We start from the raw sequence: 22,825 nt of genomic DNA on the forward strand, positions 1-22,825 counted from the left end.
CCGACACTGATATAACCATGGTTGCAGAGGTTACTAGGTCTCGACACCCGACACTGATATAACCATGGTTGCAGAGGTTACTAGGTCTCGACACCCGACACTGATATAACCATGGTTGCAGAGGTTCCTAGGTCTCGACACCCGACACTGATATAACCATGGTTACAGAGGTTACTAGGTCTCGACACCCGACACTGATATAACCATGGTTACAGAGGTTACTAGGTCTCGACACCCGACACTGATATAACCATGGTTACAGGGGTTACTAGGTCTCGACACCCGACACTGATATAACCATGGTTACAGAGGTTACTAGGTCTCGACACCTGACACTGATATAACCATGGTTACAGAGGTTACTAGGTCTCGACACCCGACACTGATATAACCATGGTTACAGAGGTTACTAGGTCTAGACACCCGACACTGATACAACCATGGTTACAGAGGTTACTAGGTCTCGACACCTGACACTGATTTAACCTTGGTTTACAAAACAGAATGTTGCCCTTAACCTTTGACTAATTTGACAAAAGTCTTTTCAAAGCCCAGCCCCATCCTCAAGTTTAATGGTAAATGCATTAATATTTCGAGGTAAAGTGAAATGTTAAGAAAGAAACCACTGACAAAGTTCCCCATCCAAGAGAAGGAATATACCAAGTTTAGTCATGTTAGTGTCAAATGTATAAATAATTTTGGATTAAGTGTAAAAACAAACCATTTTGTGATCCCCAAGACCACTTGACAGAAATACTGTACATGAAAAGTCACAGTGAAATTTGAAAATTATCCAAAAAACCAATTCATTATTGATTCCTTGCTTGGAATAAAATACAACTAGTCATCCATGAAATCAAGTAATTGGAACAACACTCATTTTCACAACTACTTCTTTGCACTGATGGAATAAAGATTTCCTAGTGCACAAGTGTTTTTCTCACAAACTGGTATCCTCAACCACTTCATTTAGGAATGCCGCAATGTCAGTCATTCATAAACATTGTTTTGAAGAATTTTGAAAGAAAAAAGCACAATGATTTATCTGTCTGTAGAATAGTTACAATATTAAAAAAAAGATCCTATTTAAGACAAAAAGGTTTCTGGCTATTTAATGACCAAATATTAGAGCGTTATTAGTCAATCGAAGGTTTCAGATCATGACATACATCGGATACAAACAGTCAAATATGATCACTGCAACTTTCCCAAATCCCATAGCTTCAGTGATTTGAATTGTTCTTTCATTTCTACTAAGTGATATGAACATTGTATTCAGACATATGTGTATAAATTCCATTGTTTCTAAATTGCATAGCAGCTGTAAATGCGTACAAATGTAACTCTATACTAAGGCACAACTGAATGTTCCTTGTTAACCATAGGTCGTGATGTTCCCGAACTGTGTTGTTCACTAACGAAATCCCTGCATTTTTCAGATAGTACTGTTTTATATTGTCATGGTTGACTGGAGATATCGTATTCGACGTAATAAGTACCCCGCTCTATTTAGCGCCCACAGCGATATTTGCTGATATATTGGCTAGTGAACAATCCCAATTAGCACCCTTCCAATTGATCAATGTACACAAGACTTATTTATTTGTGTATAATACGTACTCGTGTGTTATATGCAACCTTAATTACGGGCAGTTTAATTCTGGAAAAGTATATCTGTCGTGTATAATACGCACATATTTTTCTTTTGTATCCTTTCAAAGTGTAAGCATAAACCACGAAATTTACGATCTTTCAACTCTTTCACCAAAATGATATTCTAATAAGAGCTCCTTATTTCTAATTTTGAGAGCGCCCTGGGTGCTTATTACGTTGAATACGGTAAGCATATTGTGTTTCCAACACAGAGCTATGTTAAGTGTACATTAACATTTAAAACACCACGCTGCACACTCTGTTAAGTTTAGCCCTATACCTCATTATGTTTAGAACACATTTAGAGGTGCTCCAATTATGACACATACTAATTTCCCCCAAAGGGAGTGATATAATTAGACATCTTAAGCATGAACAATGTCAAAATAAATATTCAAAAAAGAAATCTCTTGTTTGTCTCTTGTCAACCAGTAGGCTGTAACGTACAGGGGGATATGGTGGGTTATTGTCAGTCAAGATGTTGGCCTCCTGTGCCAGCCCTCGATCTCCTCAACAGTTTCAGGAAGGGGGCGGTGCCGGGTCTCTGGAAGCAACAACACCACACCCGCGCCGATGATTGTCAGCACACCAAACACTACAAAGGGAAGCTCAGGGATCTTCTTTGCCTGTGGATGAAATAACCATCAGGTATGGTTTGCAACTGTGTTAATACATAGAGAATACTTCACTCGTTAGATACCATTTATACAAAATGAGTGGACCTCCTATGGTATCTGACTGAGCGAAAGCAAGAAAGAATAGAAAGTTCATGAGTTTCGAGTGATTAAGTTCACGAGTATTCAAGTGTAAATACATAACAACTTTCGTTGCAATTGCAAATCTGGTTGCACATGAATATTGATATATACCCAAATATGGGCATTGTTGACATTTCTATGCATACGGGATAACAACATGTTCCTGCTGTTGTGTGTGTAAACATTAATTCAAGATCATTGTTGTTAGTACGCAGTTTGACTGTAAGAAAACTCAGAGTCAATTAGTGCCGCGCTTTGAATCTCCTTAATGCTAGGTCACTTGCCACGACGAGGCCCCTAGCTGTGCAATCAAAATGGTTCGCTTTAATTGATCTATCTGATGAACTTACATCTTGTCCATACCATTTTGGAAGAGGGAAATCAGAGTGCTCGCCAAAGACAGTTATGTTAAATGTATGAAAATGTACTGTTCAAACTGTTCACTTTGAGTGATCTCATCGCGCAGTCATGTATGTTCATTTATAAACTAACGCCTTCGGAAGCAATGATACAAAATACGCTTTGAAGGGGACATTGATGGCATAACCGGAGCATCTAACGTAAGTCTATATATCTGTCCAGATAGTTTAAACTGACTTCATTTCACCATGATTAACTTTTTGCTTTAAATCAAATTGAAAGTTGTGAAATTGGTTGGATGCGTCACACTCATAGGAAACGTCAATCTATTGCTAGTCGTACGTTGCAAATGGATGTAGCTCGATTATATAATGTCTGTAGTAGCTCTATATATGTCTGTAGTAGCTCTATATATGTCTGTAGTAGCTCTATATATAACGTCTGTAGTAGCCCTATATATAATGTCTGTAGTAGCTCTATATATAATGTCTGTAGTAGCTCTATATATGTCTGTAGTAGCTCTATATATAATGTCTGTAGTAGCCCTATATATAATGTCTGTAGTAGCCCTATATATAATGTCTGAAGTAGCTCTATATATAATGTCTGTAGTAGCGCTATATATAATGTCTGTAGTAGCTCTATGTATAATGTCTGTAGTAGCCCTATATATAATGTCTGTAGTAGCTCTATATATAATGTCTGCAGTAGCTCTATATATAATGTCTGTAGTAGCTCTATATAAAATGTCTGTAGTAGCTCTATATATAATGTCTGTAGTAGCTCTATATATAATGTCTGTAGTAGCTCTATATATAATGTCTGTAGTAGCTCTATATATAATGTCTGTAGTAGCTCTATATATAATGTCTGTAGTAGCTCAGATAACTAAGATAGACCACAAAGCGAACTTGATGCTTGTGACTATCTTGTTTGGTTTAATAAAGTGTGTGTAAATGTCTCTTGCTTTCATGAGATAACTTCAGTTCTGCCTTGAAGTTGTAAAAGTGAATGACGTCTGGTGTTTTTTTTATGAATGCACAAAAAGTAGTTCCGGTGTGACAGCTCATGGTTATCCAACCCAAACAAATAAAATGAGGTCAACCTTGTACGACACACGTGTGACGTACAGATTTAGTATCTTACCACCTGTATCTTCGCTATGTGGGTAATAAAAGACAAAAGGAGCTAGTCTTGTTTGTTTGTTGTTTGCCTTTTTTTTATTCTTAAAAAGCTGTAGCTAGGGAGCTGGGTGATAGGGTCGGGGCTGGAATATTTACTAGAGTGGGACTAGTTTCTCTGCCATTGCTTCAATACATACAATGTTTGCCAGACAAACTAATCTATGCCCAGTATGGAACACATGTATGTGCCGTGTGAGGCTTAAAGTTAACATAAAACCTTAATAATAACTTATGGTAGTGACAAACTGTGTTGATAGATAACTGTAAGTTTCTACTGTTAGCAGTCAAAAACAAAAATCCACTTACCACATACACTATGAGAGGAGCGGAAATGCTGCCTATGTTCTCAAAGAAAGATGCTATCCCAACAGCCTGATTCCTGATCAAACAGAAACATTGATAACAGGTCAGTGTACCAGGACAGGATTAAACATGCAAGGGTTCAAACAGAAACATTGATAACGGGTCAGTGTACCAGGACAGGATTAAACATGCAAGGGTTCAAACAGAAACATTGATAACAGGTCAGTGTACCAGGACAGGATTAAACATGCAAGGGTTCAAACAGAAACATTGACAACGGGTCAGTGTACCAGGACAGGATTAAACATGCAAGGGTTCAAACAGAAACATTGACAACGGGTCAGTGTACCAGGACAGGATTAAACATGCAAGGGTTCAAACAGAAACATTGACAACGGGTCAGTGTACCAGGACAGGATTAAACATGCAAGGGTTCAAACAGAAACATTGATAACGGGTCAGTGTACCAGGACAGGATTAAACATGCAAGGGTTCAAACAGAAACATTGACAACGGGTCAGTGTACCAGGACAGGATTAAACATGCAAGGGTTCAAACAGAAACATTGGTAACAGGTCAGTGTGCCAGGACAGGATTAAACATGCAAGGGTTCAAACAGAAACATTGATAACGGGTCAGTGTACCAGGACAGGATTAAACATGCAAGGGTTCAAACAGAAACATTGATAACGAGTCAGTGTACCAGGACAGGATTAAACATGCAAGGGTTCAAACAGAAACATTGACAACGGGTCAGTGTACCAGGACAGGATTAAACATGCAAGGGTTCAAACAGAAACATTGATAACAGGTCAGTGTACCAGGACAGGAATAAACATGCAAGGGTTCAAACAGAAACATTGATAACAGGTCAGTGTACCAGGACAGGATTAAACATGCAAGGGTTCAAACAGAAACATTGATAACGGGTCAATGTACCTGGACAGGATTAAACATGCAAGGGTTCAAACTGACTCACATCAATGAGAGTCAGGGGCTCATTTGTTTCTCATCTGATACTAACAAAAAAATTCCAAAACATATACTTGGTACGTGTACCATTTTGAAACAGAAAATGTATTTACAGAAGTGAATTGACCATAGAACAGTTTAAAGTGGCAACAAAAGCAGTGTCATATTCTGTTATAGTCAAAACACTCCTCCTCAGATTGGGTTGAAAATGCAACTCTACAAACAAAGGAAGAGACCAAGGGCCAAAGCACGAAGGTTTATGTGGAAATAGTATGGATTATAATACTAAACATGATACGTGCTGTTGCATGTTCGATTCATGTTATTTGATTTTAATGTGAAAAGAATTTTAACCAGTAACAAATCAACATATTGAAAGGCTGTTTATACAATTCAAATGTAAAACCTTGGTCTTACAGTTCAAATGTGAAACCTCAAAGCACGCCTTACAATTCAAAAGTAAAATCTGTGAGCAGGTTTCACTTGAAAGTAATACATCTCACAAGGTTACTGTGAGATAGCAAGATACCTATAATGCTATAGGCAGAAGTGGTTAATAAATGAAAATATGACATAAAATTTTCAAATGATATTAGTGATTGAACATAGTGCAAATGGAAACATGTGTCAGTCAGCAGTTTTTATGGTTCAGTACATGTCACCCTTCCAAGAAGTAAGCAGCCCTCTTTTCTTTTGTATTTGGGAACCTCCCCATTTTCCAAGGAGCCAGACTGAGAGTCTCAGATAGGACATATGTTTGCACAGATTTCATCTGAGGTAGGAAATGTGTTTGCTATCGACCTGTTTGTATGACTGGTTAATGTAGGCTTGGTCTGATTGGTTGTGCTTATGCAATCAGATTTAGCAGTTTGTTCAGTGACAGATGGTAAGCTTATGCTAGCCTGTGCCATCATCAAGCCTGGCTACTGCTAGAAGTAGGAAATAATGCCACTTGAAAATACAAAATACCAAATGAAAACTTGAATCAATACATTGGTAGGTAGTAGTGGGACAATGCATTGATGGATCATAGTTTTTTTACTTTTCGATACAAGTATCGATCACAATCACACACGAAGTAAAAATATTGTTTCTCATCTTAAATGTATTCTTTAATAAATGTTAAGCACTAATTACTTGTGAAATAAGTAGTTAAATGTAAATATTTCATTCATTGCATCATACCTGACACTGCCTACAGTAAATGATCAGTGTGCCAGGTTTCTGGCCATCCTGCCTATGAGAAAGATGGCTTAAGCACCACAGATAAGAGCACATGCAAGTATTGTGATACGTATCGGATCACACAGTTGGTGTATCGTCCCAACTCTATTGGTAGGTGTATTATACATTGTAGCAGTATCTCGAGGGGTGTGTATTATAAGTTGTAGCATTATCACGAGGGGTACATGTGGTTTTATGTGTCTCGCGTTAGGTTTTATACCACTTACTTTATATCACTTATTACCTGCAAAAAATGGCAGTGATGACAACCAAATCAAGTTATCACATGGAGAAACAATGTAGTTTTGAGGGGTCAGTGGTTCTTGTAATAAGGATGTTTATTGGCCTTGATGCCATTAACTACACCAAGTATTGGCTAGGCAAGCATAACAGAATGAAGAAATGTATAACTTTCAAGGTGTTGTCCAAGTTATATTTCAGGGCACTGTGTGACACACACTATTTTATGACATCACTGAAGACTTCCTTCAGCCTACCTGACAGAGGTGGGGAATATCTCGGCTGCAAGCAGGTAGATCGTGGAATAGGAGCCAGTGATGCCAAACTTCCCTATCATCAACATAGTCAGCTTCAGGTAGCATAACTCTTCACAGTCTGAAACAACACCACAACTATATTTACATTTGTATCATGTACGTCAGTTTCACATATATTTCACAGAGCACAGCTATAGGTCCTGGACCAACAGATGTGTGTCATTTGGGTGACGTGTAGAACAATTGTATTCCAATGATGTACTCCCAACAAAATACTTTATACACCACAGCCACTCGAGGTGCATGTACCTCCAGATTTACACAGACGCCGGCGTTGGGCTGCGTGGAAAGTGAAAAGCGTTCTTTGCATAATCTGTTAACTTTATAAACATGTGCTATTCATTCGACAGATGTAGGACTCATCATGACAGCACATTATCGGGATGTTCTCGCAGCTGTATCTTATGTCCCGGTAAAGAAGTGTCACAAGTCCTCTATCTGTCCATGAATTGCACACAGGTGTAAAAGTGAACATCTATTACAAAGAAAAAGTTAAACTGCTGATATTATTGGATGAATTTAGCTAAACAAATAACTGCTGCTTCTGTTTGTTCTAAAAGATCTTTTTCATACATGGATTTCTGTTTATCAATAATTTATATTATGCAGTATAACTTCATGTCCAAACTGGCTGACAGAAATCTGCAAATTTTCTACAACCCTCCACAATTAAGAGCAAAAAGAAAAAACAGAAAACAGAAGAAAAACAGAAAAATCGCAGTTGTTTTGACCTGAAAATTAAAATCAAGAACTGCAAGTGACTATGTAAATTCTCTGTAAACAGACATACCTGCTGGAACAAAGATGGCCGCTATGTTGGTTACCCCACAGATCAACAGGAACACACACACTGGGACTCGACGCCCCAACCTGGCAACAGAATCACGGACACGTCAGATCACTCACTGATCATTACCACAAAACAGAACTCTGATTGCTGTCCTTGTTTTGGATGAAATAGAAATTGATTCCATGGCATTTCATTTGCTATCCAAGCAATTTGTTTTGCATTTCTACTGTTTCCTGATAATAGACTGGACAGGGCTTGTGTTGCATTGGCACCATAGCTGGATCATTTAAACCAAGTTCAATTCAGTTTTGCAATAACCAAGTCTGATAACTGCTTGAGAAAGCATTTTCATAATACATGTCACCTATCAGTAAAATTATAAACCTGATTGCATAATACTATAACATGTTAAATACAGACTAATTGCTAGCAGTAAATTATGTATTCGGGCTGGGACAGTTAACTTGGGTCGGGTCGGGTCGGGTCGGGTCGGGTCGGGTCGGGTCGGGTCAGTTGTGAGTAGGACCGGAGTACTCACAGGACTACCCGGACACGTGGTATATCATGCGAAATATTGTTTATTAAAAATAACAATAAAACTCCATGGATCCACTGCAGGCTGCTAATCTCCACATTTCTTTCTGACTATTCAGTCCTCTATCTATCTTTGATTAAAGATAAAGCTTCAGTCAACTTAAGTGTATACATGAATAGATAGTTTTTTACATGTATCTAAATAGTTTTGGCCAGGCCCATGTAAAAAAATTTCCAATCAAACATTTTGTACCCAACTCAACAGCTGGTTAACAGGAAGGGTCAGGTAATAAGGGGTCAGTTACTCAGGGAGCACATTTGGACTCATCCCGGCCCTACTATAGCTGGTTACCTGGGAAGGGTCAGGAAATAAGGGGTCAGTTACTCAGGGAGCACATTTGGACTCATCCCAGTCCTACTATAGCTGGTTACCTGGGAAGGGTCAGGTAATAAGGGGTCAGTTACTCAGGGAGCACATTTGGACTCATCCCAGCCCTACTATAGCTGGTTACCTGGGAAGGGTCAGGTAATAAGGGGTCAGTTACCCAGGGAGCACATTTGGACCCTTCCCAGCCCTACTGTAGCTGTGTCACTTGCAGATGTTCATGCGAAAACAGAGTGATTGAGTGAGTTAAAATTTTATGTCTCATAGGCATTATTTCAGGTATATAGCGCCGAGACGCAAAAGCAGAGCAAATGAAATACCTGAACATGTATCATTAACTCTTATTACTTGCCCGTGAAGAGATCACCCGTTTAATAAACATACAGCTGTATTACACATTGTGTAATACCAAAACGCGTGCTTATGTACTCTCGGAACACGTTTCACGAACAAATATTGAAAGCTCTCTAGCAACCTTGTTGCTAGGCTGACGTCACACGGCATTGTTTCGCCGATGGATCTTGCAACAAAATTCCACAAATTACGTCATCGGGTATTGTGACGTTATTGAAAACTTTGAGATGCAGTCGTTAGTCTAAGTTAAAATATGTGAGATGCAATAGTCTTAGCCCTACGGTAAGTTTGTGAATTCTAAAGGTGGACCGTTGTATGGTATGAAATTCATACGTTTCAACTTTGACGTGTTTGAAGTATTATTCTGTTCAACTCAATTGGACTATGTCATGGATCGTGTAGGTGTCAGCCTATTCATACTCAACAGTAAAATTTAAAAACATTATAAATGGCAAGTAATAAATAAAATACTAAACTCGCTCCCACGTAAAACCAATTTTATGAAACTCGTGAATAGTTGTGGTATCTGACTTGCTTTCGCACGTCAGATACCACAACTATTCACTCGTTTCATAAAATTGGTATTACACGGAAGCTCGTTTAGTATTTTATATTTATCCTACAGGATATCTTATATGATTTAACACAGAAAACATCTTCTTTGTCATAAAAGCATTAATGATCATAAGACCAAAGTATTTTGAGAACTTAATCATCAAATGATAATCGCACAATTGACATAACAAGCAAAGTATTTGTAGACATTTTTGATACATTTCCATTTGACTGGTCACATGACAGGAACCCACCAATTAATGACCAGCATACATATAGCATAGGCTGGGATCTCAACAGCTCCCATCAGACACAGGTTGAGGTATGGGTTGCCATGGAGATTAGGAGTATTGAAGGACAACCCAAAGTAACTTAAACTGTTCACAAAACTGGAAAGGAGAAAAAACCCTGTAAGCATACTAGCATATCATGAAAACAAACAGTTGAACTACATGCTAAGATAAGATAATGCTTTATAAGACAAACTACATGCTAACAGACTATTCTTTAACTATTGAAGAAAACATTAAACAAATTAAAGGAATTTATCATCACGGAGAATGTATAAGGTTTCAAAACAATTGCTTGAATCTTTTAACAGTTATACAGATATGCACCAACTTTCATTAATTTTATGGTAAAATTCAGAAAAAGGTTCTTAATACCTCAACTCATACTTACAATAAATACCACATTAGTATTGCATAGAGTCTGATACGGGGCGTCCTCACGAGATCTAGAATCCCAGGCAGAGTTTCACTTTTGCTAGCACTGGTCACACTATTGGTATTCAAAGGGTCGGACGCCTCGCCCTGCCCACCAGCCTCTGCCTGGCCACTAAGGCCTGTCGGTGAACTAGGGGGGTCGAGCAACTCCACCAAGTTGGATGGAAGTTTGTTTAACTTGACTGCCCATCTTATCACAGCTTTGGCTTTTTGTATTTTCTTCTGAGAAAGTAGCCATGGCAGAGATTCTGGGAGACACCTGAAGTGGATATGTGAAATTTAAAAAAAGAAGAAAAACAATCCAAAAATGTTGTATTTATAACTAAGGGTGAAATGATACACTTATAATCCGATGCATCGCGATACTTGACCCACGATACAATATACGATAAACATGGGCCCATTTATCGATACGCCACGACACAGAACGCAAATCTCAAGTACAGCGTTTCCTCACTATTGTGCCTTTCAATAAACCGCTAACTTGGTTATAGCGCGTGGTAACGCATGGCTCCCAAAAGCGTACTTCCATTTTTAATAAGCTCAGGTTTTACACCGACAGATGTTTTTCCCCATCTCAAAAACACTATCAGCTGATCCCCACAAGCACATAACACCGGAAATACCAGTCAGCAAATCCGACTTTGAAGTACGCAATTCAGTACCATTATTATGCTACCTTGTTATTAAAACGTGTTCATTGTATATCTGGACATGTGTTTGTGATATATTTAAAATAGTTTTATTCAAAATTTCATTTAATATTGTTTTTATTAAGTTATGTGAAATCATATGTGAAGAGATACAGCAACCACGGTGAGATTACCGCTTTTGAGGCATTGAAACAAACTTTAGTAGCTAGAGAATGGATACATATATTAAAAATGCCATACTTGACTCATTAAAAGTCATATTTGTGGCAATTTGGCTATTATCCCACGATACCCCCTTTTGTGTTTTGTTGGTTTGGCCAGAGCACAGACTAGACAAGACTGCCACTTCTTCTTCATCCCACGGGTGTGTTCAACTTCACTAGGCTGATTGGGGCGGTCGGGTAGCCTAGTGGTTAAAGCGTTCGCTCATCACGCCGAAGACCCGGGTTCGATTCCCGACATGGGTACATTGTGTGAAGCCCATTTCTGGTGTCCCCCGCCATGATATTGCTTGAATATTGCTAAAAGCGGCGTAAAACCATACTCACTCACTCACTCACTCACTAGGCTGATTACAGGTAAGGCTAGGTCCAAAATTACATTGCAACTTGAGGTACTCAAAAGGTCGGGAACCGTAGTTGCCCTCGCGAAATGTAGTAGAAAGAAGGACAAAACATGCAGGAGTCTGATGGCAATCACTCCGTTCCAAACTCGTCAACGGCGACGTGAAGGTGCGAAAAATTGTCGGGCGAGGACAGATCTCTGAGGTAGAAGTTGTTGAGAGTAGTGTCAGTTTGCTAAAAACAACATTGGACATTGTCTGTGATGGAGTTCTTGGTGTGGAGTGCCATGGTGGAGGCTGTAGGTGGATCCAGTTCAGTATGGCCGTAAGCCTGGTTGGTTGGTTGATTTGTTGTTTCATGCCGCACTCAGCAATATTCCAGCTACATGACGGCGGTCTGTAGATAATTGAGTCTGGACCAGACAATCCAGTGATTGATATCATGCGCATCGATCCACACAATTGGGATCGATGACATGCTTCAACCAAGTCAGCGACCTGACCACCTGAACCTGTTAGTCACCTCTGATGACAAGCATAGTCGCCTTTTACTGCAAGCATGGGTTGCTGAAGACCTTTTCTACCCTGGATCTTCATGTATGCCAGGAGAACTGTGGAGTGCAACCAGGAGGACAACATATTCTTGGAAATATTCCTGCGACCATCCCATTATGTTGACGCTGAAAGTGACTAGTGATGAGGAATATAACAGAGTAATGCACATACTGGACAAAGTGAGAAGTCCTCTTTGTCACTGGACCCGACGATATTAGTGAAGGTGTAATCCTACTGGCCAGGCAATTGGCTCTTAGTGATAAAATCTGACATTAATGCAAAACATACCTCTGCTTGTGGACCATTTCCAAACTTACTTGGAGCATATAGTTCACTGACATGTGCTGCAGTGGCCAAAGACAGTGGAAAGGTAATTTTCTGAGAAAGAGGTACCTATCTCGCTGCCATGACAGGTTCATGGGGAAAAACGAGAAGGCGTAGAACCAGATCTAGATCTAGTGGGTTGGGTAAAGGGGCGAAACCTCAGTCGCTGATCGGCATTACAGTAACCACATAGTATAGCTGCGAGTTCCGGAGCAGTGGCGGGTAGACTGGGAGGCGCCAAGGACCAAGTTAATCATGGAGAAGTAACTAGCAATGGTGCCGCCCTTACAAATGCTTCATCTCCCATAAGAAAACAAAGAAGTCTGCTATGAATGGAGTCGTCGCCAAAGTTTGATCCATATCATGTTGACAGCAACAATTCTTGAAACATAACCATTTCTGGTCTTACAGAGAATACAAAGAGTGTGGTGTGTCTGACAGATAGCGAGAGCTGTTGCCATTGAGAAACCCATGTCCAACCTGTGTAGATCCCACGACTTTGGGTATGGGTTTGGTTGACGAGTTTGTGGATTTCTGAGCCGACTGTGAAACATGGTGAGTTTTCAGTCTAGCTCTCCTGTGAGTTGGAGCAGATGGGGAACCATGTCCGACTGGGCCAATAAGGCGCTGCCAAAAGAAGCCGGATGTCCATCATGGACACCAGTTTTTGGAGAACTCCAGGAAGGAGCAACAGAGGTGAAAAAGCCTACGCTTTCAGACTGTTCCACTTGATGGAGAGAGCATTGTGATCCCAAGCCAGATTGTCCAGTATTGGTGATATGAATGTCTGAAGTTGGTGGCATGTGGAGAACAAGTCAAAGTTTGGGTGGCTGAAGTGCAGGGATATCATCCAGAAAGTGTCTGGGTGCAGCTGCCACTTGGTGCAAGCTGACTGACCGGGGCGAGAGATTGTTGGCAAGAATGTTGTAGATGCCCTGTGTGTGGCGAGCTTATGCTTCCAAAAGGTATTGTCTATGAGACGGTAGAATGTGAACATGAGATCAAGGTGACTCTGCGTGTGAGTGGATCCCAGATGATTGATGTAATGAGCGACTGACACATTGTCTGTCGCTATCATAAGACAAGATCCCCGCAGGATCATCTGCCACATCAAGGCCAACACAATGGATGGAAAATTCAAGCCAGAAGGTGTCCTGTATGCTCCAAGTGTTGTCTGGGTAGGGCAGTGGAGTGGTGATACAGTGAAAGGCAGTTGTGCTAATAAGGGTAAGCAGTACCCCTAGCGGAGAGTCTCAATGACCCAGCGATCCGGGAAGAGTCGGAGGTTGATGTGTTTAAGCACATCCATGAACCACAGGATCCGATCCTTGAAATCATAGGATCCGATCCTTGAAATCATAGAGCAGCTGCATGAAACCCTATTGGGAGACAGCAAACATGATTTCAAATGCCTTGCAGGAGAGCCCATAGCGTTGTAGGCAACAACGGAAATAGAGGTGTACCCTGTGGTGATGAAAGTGGTAGCTGGTGGGCTGCTGAGAGAGCACCCGGGGCGATCTATCCCGAGACAAGGTCAGCAAATTCCAAGCCAACTTGGGTTGAGGTGATGAAAAGGAGGCGCCACAGGTGGAAGAGGCATCATCTGAGGCAGTGTCTGCTGCAAGTAAAATGTAGCAGGCCAGGCATACAGGCTGTTGAAACACGAGAACAGAAACCACAATGGAGCCTTCACGTGCAGAATAGAGCAATGTGTCAAAAGCTGCGTGTCAAATTGAAACATACATTTATAGGACAAATGGACAATAACTATGACAGAAGGACGACCTACTAGTGGATGGAACAACACATGTAGTGGAGAACATGCAAAAAACACAATGGAGGTTAAGCAGCCATATATATTTATCAATGTTTAATGATAAAACACGGCCAGGGACCCTGATAAATAGATCAGCAAACCCAAACGACAAAGTCTATTGCAATCGTAAATTGGAGCATAGCAAAACATGTCCGTCCAATATGGGCGATGAAGGAAAATAGAGACGAGTATGCTGGGAGCGACGGAGTCGCAGGGTGTGTTCAGGTGATTGTTTTTTTACATTGTTCAACACTGTTACATGATTGAAGCAAGAAGGAATATTGCACACTGTTTGGGAGGGATAAGTAAAATATTTTTATTTATAACAAAAGAACGATGTAATCGAGTATGCTCAGGTTCAGAAATTCACATGAATTAGATGATTTGGCAGCAGAGTGAAAATGTGCTAGTGTTATCCAGGGGCCCCAAATTTCAGACACAACTGATACTTTCGAAACGATGAATAGAGATATTATAACACTTATACTAAAACCTATAACTTTAAGGCTCTTCGCTTGAAAAAAAGTAAATGTTCTAACATCATAGCTAGATCAAGGCAGTCACTAAATAATCGACTCTGGGCCAAGCAAATCAGTGGTTGATAGCACAAGCAACAATCCATGCCATTGGAGAATACAAATTTACATGCAAGCAGCCGGTCACACATTGAGATTGAGAAAATCTTATTCAGAACAAATTGATAACACAAACACGATGCAAACATTCAGTCAGGAGACTTATCATAAAGGGAAGTAACTCATCCCGGATCGCAGTCGCATTCATACCTTCGACATTCAACATTTTATCATACAGCATTATCACACACGCTTGTGGACATCACAAGCACGCTTGTATTTTGTATATAGATATTAGAAAAGATAATCTGATGTGTAGTTAATAATTCAATGTCTTTTCAAGTCATGTTGTATATTTCAAAGCCTTTGCAAAGGCAAATGCTGATTAAAGGTCTTATCAAGACAAACTCTAAAATTCAAGTCCATTATTACTAGCCATAGGTTAACAGGCAAGCATCTATTTCAGATACTGACATAGACAAAAACTAACAGTTATTACCATATATAAACAATGGCCAGCACATTGGGCAGAGACACCAGCATCTCCAGGTGGCGCCAGTCTCGGACCAGGTACGCAAACAAAGACAGTAGCATCACCCCGACAGCCCAGAAGATCTGCATGGCGATGGACGGAAGCGTGCGGTGTGAGGCGGGGAACACCTCCGTCATCATCACGTACGCACTCAGTGCGATACCCTACAACCACAAGCACATAGAGGGGACAATAAAACAATGCACAGTGAAAATTGTTTACATTTGAAATAAAACATACTCACAATAATTAACAAGAACTAGATCAATTAGTCAGCTACTTATAAAGGAAGACATTTAGTCTATGATCGAAAATATTTTAAGATTTTGAAGCCAGAGAAACACTTCACTTTCAGAAACCTAAGAAATCAGGACTTGCCAAAATATTGTTTTCTTGGATAGTCTGTTGAATTTTGTTCCAAGGTCTGTAATGGCTGGTGTCCACAATATTAAGATATAAGATTACATCTTTTACTCTCATTAGTGAGTGAGTGAGTGAGTATGGTTTTACGCCGCTTTTAGCAATATTCCGGCAATATCACGGCGGGGGACACCGGAAATGGGCTTCACACATTGTACCTGGAATCGAACCCGGGTCGTCGGCGTGACGAGCGAACGCTTTAACCACTAGCCTACCCGACCGCCCCTTTACTCTGATTAGATATATCTTGCCCTCTACTTTAAGATCTGACAAGGCCTCCATATTAGGTCACATTATGCTTTCAGTTGCTTAAGTAACACTTTGAGTGGGTGGTGAGAGAAGCTCAGGGTTCACCTGATGTGATCTACTACTGAGAGTTTGTCACATCTTTTTGAAGAAAAGGTATCAATGCAGAGTAAGCTATCATAACGAGTCTGACATGAAGACATGCATTAAGCCAAGTTCAAGTTCCATGTTTACCATATTGAGAAATCCCACCACGGCTCGCAACAGTGTAAATGCAACATAGTTTTGTACAAATGCAACGGCAAAGCCGATGACAGCTTGTATGCAGAGACATGATAAGAGGAGTCTCTTTCTGCCAAATCTGTCCGAAAACGGTGTGAGGATCACTGCTCCTGATGCTGAGCCAATCATGTAGATGGTTGTAGACAGTTCTACCAGGTAATTCTTGTTACACACCAGGTCCCACTGGAAGAAAACATTGCACAGTCTCAGACAATAACATCACAAGGGCTGTCTGCGTCAGGCTGTCATGTACTGTCACTGCATGGTGGACAAGTAAGTCACAACGCAAAGTGGAGGAATACCTTCATTAGGTCAAGTCACAACATGAAGTGTATTGAATAACTTCATTAGGTCGAGTCACAAAGTGAAGTGTAAGGAATAACTTCTTTAGGTCGAGTCACAACGTGAAGTTAGTGAGTGAGTGAGTTGGGTTTAATGCCGCTTCTAACAGTATTCCAGTTATATCACGGCATTTCAGCTTAATGTGGGAGGAAAGCCCGAAGTGATGCAGGTCTCAGATATTTACCACCTTGGTGAAACCCACAAGCATGGGTATGGTGATGACTAACCTAGAAACATAATCCTGGTGAACCGGTATTCGAAAACACAATCATGCGAATCACAACGCCTTAGACGACTGGGACACCAGTGCCCCCAGTGTAAGGAATAACTTCATTAGGTCTCATCACAACGTGAAGTGTAAGGAATAACTTCTTTAGGTCGAGTCACAACGTGAAGTTAGTGAGTGAGTGAGTTGGGTTTAATGCCGCTTCTAACAGTATTTCAGTTATATCACGGCATTTCAGCTTAATGTGGGAGGAAAGCCCGAAGTGATGCAGGTCTCAGATATTTACCACCTTGGTGAAACCCACAAGCATGGGTATGGTGATGACTAACCTAGAAACATAATCCTGGTGAACCGGTATTCAAAAACACAATCATGCGAATCACAACGCCTTAGACGACTGGGACACCAGTGCCCCCAGTGTAAGGAATAACTTCATTAGGTCTCATCACAACGTGAAGTGTAAGGAATAACTTCATTTGGTCTCATCACAAGAATAATAAACATGGTACATTGTACCAGCTATGTGTAAACATTTGAAAACTGATTCATTACATCACTGTGTATGATGTAATAACGTCATGGCGGAAACAGGTTGAATACCATTTGGCACAACTGCAGACATGAATTATCAACTCTTAGAAAAAAAAGGATCCTGTTTTAGAACTATAGTGCCGTCCATCAATATAGATAGGAATATAAGGGTCACTACTTTTATTCCAGTCAACAAGAATCTGTGTGCCCTTGCAATTTGAGGTACTGTAAAAGAATTCTGACAAAACCTTGAACAAGTTTAAAAATACTTGAACTATTGTTAGTTTACATGACTAAGCTCTGGGCTGGTCTCTTGTCATTCCCTGGATAGGCAAATACAACTCTCACAAAACATACGAAGAGTTGAGATTTTGAGATTTCATGCTTGTAAAAAGGTGTTCCACAGCTTTAAATTGAAAACAGAACACAACACTGATATTCAACTTGCATGTTGATTTAGTAATGTAAATGACAAGAAATGTAATCTATTCTTTAAGAGCACCTCAGCTAACTTTAAATATTTTAAAGTATATACCAACTTAGCACTTCCATTGTTTGTGTTAACTATCTAAGCACTATCACTACACTATCACCTCAAAACCTGGATCCCAAGTACTGAATGTTATTAATACTAAAATGTTTGCTGGAGATGTTTTCATGAGAATTCTGAGCATTTGAATTAAACATACCTCTGAAACAATGCTGGAGGCATTGTGCATGCTATCATACTGCCAGGCACTGCAAGCACCCGTCTCATTGACAGTGTGTGTAGCATTCGAGACCATAAGCGTGACATCACACTCTCCTGCTACTAACTGAAGACTGTTGTCAACTGTACTGTTTGCCACTGTGCAGGTATGGCCCGGGACTGCACCAAGAAATATGATGTTAAACGTGTGCCAGGCACCTCTCATGTACATGAGACCAAGAAGGGTATACACCAACATCTGGTAGCAGCCATAGCCACCAAGTTTCTTTTGGATAATGTCAACTTCCATTGAGATGACTCTGAAACATGCATGGATAATATGAATAATTATTAAACAATATCCCGAAGTCATACAATATTTCTTCTATGTTCCTACTAAATATCGAAGTGGAGCCTCCGGACTACGCCTGGGAGCATCTGGAGATAAAATTGTGTTCTTGAGTAAATCTTAATAAAGTGCCTTTAATGTGCATTTTCTATTTACGATATTTGTGGGTTTTTTACATCAGTTTCCCAATTTTTCACACAAGTTATAGTTGCATATCTCCTTCTCTTCTGGGCTTCATACCACCATGACTGTTCTTGATAAATTCTTTATTCTAACTGATACCATGGATTAAATTGTCTAATGCCTGCTGGACATTAAAAAGCCAACCGGAAAAGACAGACATTTCCAATAGTTCACGTGTGGCCCTTGATGTCAACAAACCACTAACGTTTTGTCAGATGTTCGCCTCAACAATTCCAAAGACACCACAGCCAGCCAGCCAACAATGTTCCTTTTGCTGTTTAATTTATTTCTATTGCCCATAGGGTTAGAAATGACTGAGTTTATAAAAATTTAATGTTCACTTGTGCAAATATCACTTCATGCGCAACTGTGAATTGATTACGTCATCCAGTCGGCATTGTTGGTAATGTGACGTAAGGTAGTAATGCCGTTACATTAGCAACGACAAGTGTGGTATTCTGAGACGGTGGCTGTGGTCAGTGCATTTTTCTATAGGGGAGGTCAAAAGGATTAAAAATTGATGGGTAATAAATAATTTATTAACAGACAAGTAAGGAAGACGAGAGGCGCCTCAAATGTGTGCCGGATCTAAAAGTAAATTGAAGTTGAAAAGGCCAAGAGCTGCTCCCCTCATGGTTTATTCTCCCTGCAGTGTTTTATTGTACGATAACTAACGACCACGAGTTGTTTATTTCTAAAATCAGCCCCGCTCGACAGAATGGGACCGGAGATTTTATATAGATCCGCGAATCGCGAATGGCATGTTTAAGGAGAATAAATCCCAGGCCAGTTGTTAAGACTGCATCCAATAATTCGACTAAACTTAAAACAAAATTCATCTGTCACCTTAAAATTGATTAGAATCATTGATGCCTTCACAAGGTTAGATGTTGCATGAGGTACCGGCGAACAAAGGTAGACAACTCTCAGCTTCACGATATAAACACACCGCTAAAACATTGGTTTCGTTTACTTCAATTTTGTAGTACATACCCGTGTGTTCAGCTGGTGGCCAAGACAGTCCCAATACTGTAGTTATTTGGATTATATATATGGCACTCGTAGATTCCGACAAACACACCCTGCTCTGACATACACGATTCTGTGAAAACAATGTTTCATCAGCTCTGACGCAATAACTTTCCCCCCTTACATCAGCGATAATACCTGTAACATCTCACTTCATCTCACGAAGTGCGGTTTGCTTTTTATTTTATCTGCAGGTTCCTGATGTCAAAACTAAAACTGAAATAAACTTGGGATTACATATTTCGTCTACATTTCCATCGTGACCGATTAATTGACATACAAACCTGTATTGACTTTTGTCATACTTAAAAAAACCATGTTCTCTAAAACACATTACCGGCTTCATTCGCGATATATGACATGCATTGGGGCGGCGAGGCGGCTTTGTGTTTCAAGCGTTGGCTCGCCAAGACGACTCCCCAAACCTGTGTACAATGCGCGTACACTTTGTCCGTACGTCCCCTGTCGCCACACTGCTGGAATACTCCCCCAGCAGCGTTACATACATTACTCACTCGCTAAAATAGATCAACATGGCAAACGGAAACTGAAGTATCCTTTGTAATATGTTAAATGAATCTGAAAATAATATCAAGAGAAATATAACCAAGGAAATTTTACAACATTGTAAATGTGGTGAGTTATTTGTTTCATGTACATTGTGACCCGTAAAGAGCCAGGTAGAATAGGTCTTCAGCCAACCATGCTTGCAGTAAAAGGCGATTAACGGGATCGGATGGCCAGACTCGCTGACTTGGTTGATGTCTGTCATCGTTCCCAATTGCGTGGACCGATGTTCATGATGTCAATCACTGTATTGTCTGGTCCAGACTCGATTATTTACAGACCGCCGTCATATAGCTGGAATATGAGTGCGGCGTTAAACAACAAACAACAAGCATGTACGTTGTTCATCTAAACATGTATATATGTAAGTTGTCCTGTACTGTTACAGATGGACATGAATCAATTCAGGACAAACAACTACACATGTAAAACAAGCCAACGATTCAGCACACACACACACACACACACACACCTTAACGACCGCATCGTTTGCAAATGGGAAGGACACTGTTGAAGGGGTTCGTATACCTGACGCGTTTCGTTGACAGTAATTGAACCAACTTCCGTTAAATGGACGATCCGCGAGTTGTCAGTGGCTTCGAGGTGAGCTCAATTTACATGACAGCAAGCACCCACGTACAAGAGGCAAGAGACTTGATACCCCTCTAGCCCGCAATGTTATAGGCCGGAAGGCACACTTAGGGAAAATCGTTACTGAAAAACCTTCCTTGTATTGAGCGGCATGGGCTGAACGGTTGATTTGTGACCAGCTGTCTATCAGTCGTCACTCGTCACCAACTGTGTAAAAGTCGGGACGGAGGTGGGACGTTATAACAAATGCGCTTCGTAGGTGACCATGCAGTGTGTCTTGTATACGTGGCAACATATTTTAATAATGTTTTCCCTAATTGGTTTATTCTTTCGAAACAAATATGGAGTGAGTGAGTTGGGGTTCAACGCCGCATTGAACAGTATTTAAAGGGGCACTGATCTAACGCCATTCTTCGGACTGGTTGTTGCCTTTGTTATTGTTTTTCCCCCCGTGAGTACCCGGATGATACGCAACGCAACTGAGCGTGACCAGAGACTGGGCTACCGTCTGCAAGGACAGCTAAATAAACTTGGAGGCTGGAGGCAATATTTGTTTTACGCATTTTTGAATAAACACTGATTGGTTAAATGTGATCTATAAAGATTCGACAAAGGGCGCATGTTAATTAATTTCTTCAGCCTAAACAAACAGACAAAAAGAACGGCGGAGCTCATCGGAAGTCGTCATTTGGAAATACCCCAGATGGTTATAGTTTAATACTAAAAAAAAGTAACCATGCAGTGAAAGCATTTTCGGTTTTCGGATTGCGTCGATAATACGACTACTACTCCCTTGTTGTCATCCACGTTTTCTCGTATAACCCTACACTTGTGTATTTGTCGTCATTCACTTGATGCTCAGTTAATGAATTTATTACAGGTACAATTAGTGGTAGCACCACTTAGATTACCTGACAAAGGTTCTCATTTGGCATTTATTGTGTCTGGGGTAATTATTCAATCTAAATCCAGGTTTGAAGTGAGGTGAAATGTGCGTTATGTAATATGCACGTGGCAGCCCAGCAAGAGATGAATGATCAGTTGATTTACTTTGGTAACGGATCGTTCCTAGTCATCAAAGGATTAACAGAAAATACGTTGATTGATTAATCACTGTTATCTTGCACAGTGGATATGTCAAAAGTGAGTGTTTACATGTCTAGGTTTACTAAAACAAAGGGAATACACTCATATCATGGCGTGAAGTGCCGATGTAAAAACAACATACTTTGTTAACTGATAATACGTTGATTGGTTGCTCATTGTTATCAAACTCAGTGGATTTTTTAGGAACCGTGGACGTAATGAAAATAGTTGTCACGTGGCCTTTCTCAGCCAACCCTCGAGACTTGACACCTATGTGAAACACCTGAAACAATCCAAGTGATCAGTTGAGAAACGAACACTGGTTATAATATCCCGAAACGATATATATCTTTTAGAATATTTGATAGTTACAGAAACACGTGACATCGAATAAGTTATTTTGTATAGCTGCAGATGAGTGGGATATTATTCCTTTGTGTGGATATTCACGCATACTTTCCTCGAACAAGGAAGCTGCCTATTTATACACATAAATTTGGTAAGTTGTAATTATGGTATTTGCATTTTGTTTTCCTTCATTTGAACCGATTCGTTCTTGGTTCTCTACGTCTTGGTTGGGAAATTCTTCAATGCGCGATAGACGTTGTTTTCACAGGTCATTTCCTTTGTAAACGTGTATAGATTACCGTCAATTTGTAAAATGTGATTCTCTCAGGCAATTTATAAAATGTGTAAAATGTCATTTTGACTAAAAAATCTGTCCAGATTGATTAAGACGATCAAAAGGGCCTACAAACATCACAACAGATTATTCTGTAGGATTAGAAGCCAAACAACATAGAAATGTACTTTTCAACGTTACATTTTCAGTCTCTCGGTGATGACATTAAACATCAAAATGTTTGGAATTCGTTATCATAATAATACAGATGGAAATGTTGTTCAGTCACTTT

General features: G+C 40.1%; 1 protein-coding gene across 4 annotated transcripts; it reads right to left on the minus strand.

Annotated features, from left to right (window-relative positions):
* Window positions 1–1,229: 1,229 nt before the first annotated feature.
* Window positions 1,230–20,914, minus strand: LOC139464085 (organic cation transporter protein-like). 4 transcript variants are annotated; one of them, XM_071245645.1, is made up of 10 exons: window positions 20,763–20,914; window positions 18,108–18,426; window positions 16,272–16,502; window positions 15,339–15,535; window positions 10,311–10,613; window positions 9,884–10,018; window positions 7,802–7,881; window positions 6,952–7,069; window positions 4,262–4,334; window positions 1,230–2,279 (listed from the first exon to the last, which is right to left on the minus strand). In XM_071245645.1, exons 2-10 carry the CDS (start codon window positions 18,414–18,416, stop codon window positions 2,127–2,129), a joined length of 1,599 nt encoding a protein of 532 aa, XP_071101746.1. In that variant the 5' UTR covers window positions 18,417–18,426; window positions 20,763–20,914; the 3' UTR covers window positions 1,230–2,126. The 4 variants fall into 4 exon arrangements, with proteins under 4 accessions (XP_071101746.1, XP_071101744.1, XP_071101742.1 ...); XM_071245643.1 differs by lacking the exon at window positions 20,763–20,914 and adding an exon at window positions 19,632–19,765; XM_071245641.1 differs by lacking the exon at window positions 20,763–20,914 and adding an exon at window positions 19,485–19,616.
* Window positions 20,915–22,825: the final 1,911 nt, after the last annotated feature.

Source organism: Haliotis cracherodii, unplaced genomic scaffold (genome assembly GCF_022045235.1).
Source record: "Haliotis cracherodii isolate W230 unplaced genomic scaffold, xgHalCrac1.p SCAF_1, whole genome shotgun sequence".
In the NCBI taxonomy this organism is placed as follows: Eukaryota; Metazoa; Mollusca; class Gastropoda; order Lepetellida; family Haliotidae; genus Haliotis; species Haliotis cracherodii.

What these genes read in the sequence shown, in the direction of transcription:
- LOC139464085 (XM_071245645.1), bottom strand. Translation starts at nt 18,416, where the DNA reads ATGGAAGTTGACATTATCCAAAAGAAACTTGGTGGCTATGGCTGCTAC. An exon ending in ATACTAATGTGGTATTTATT is followed by an intron (nt 10,019 to 10,310) that starts GTAAGTATGAGT and finishes TCTCCTTTCCAG; the next exon opens with TTTTGTGAACAGTTTAAGTT. An exon ending in TGTATGCTGGTCATTAATTG is followed by an intron (nt 7,882 to 9,883) that starts GTGGGTTCCTGT and finishes TTCTGTTGCCAG; the next exon opens with GTTGGGGCGTCGAGTCCCAG.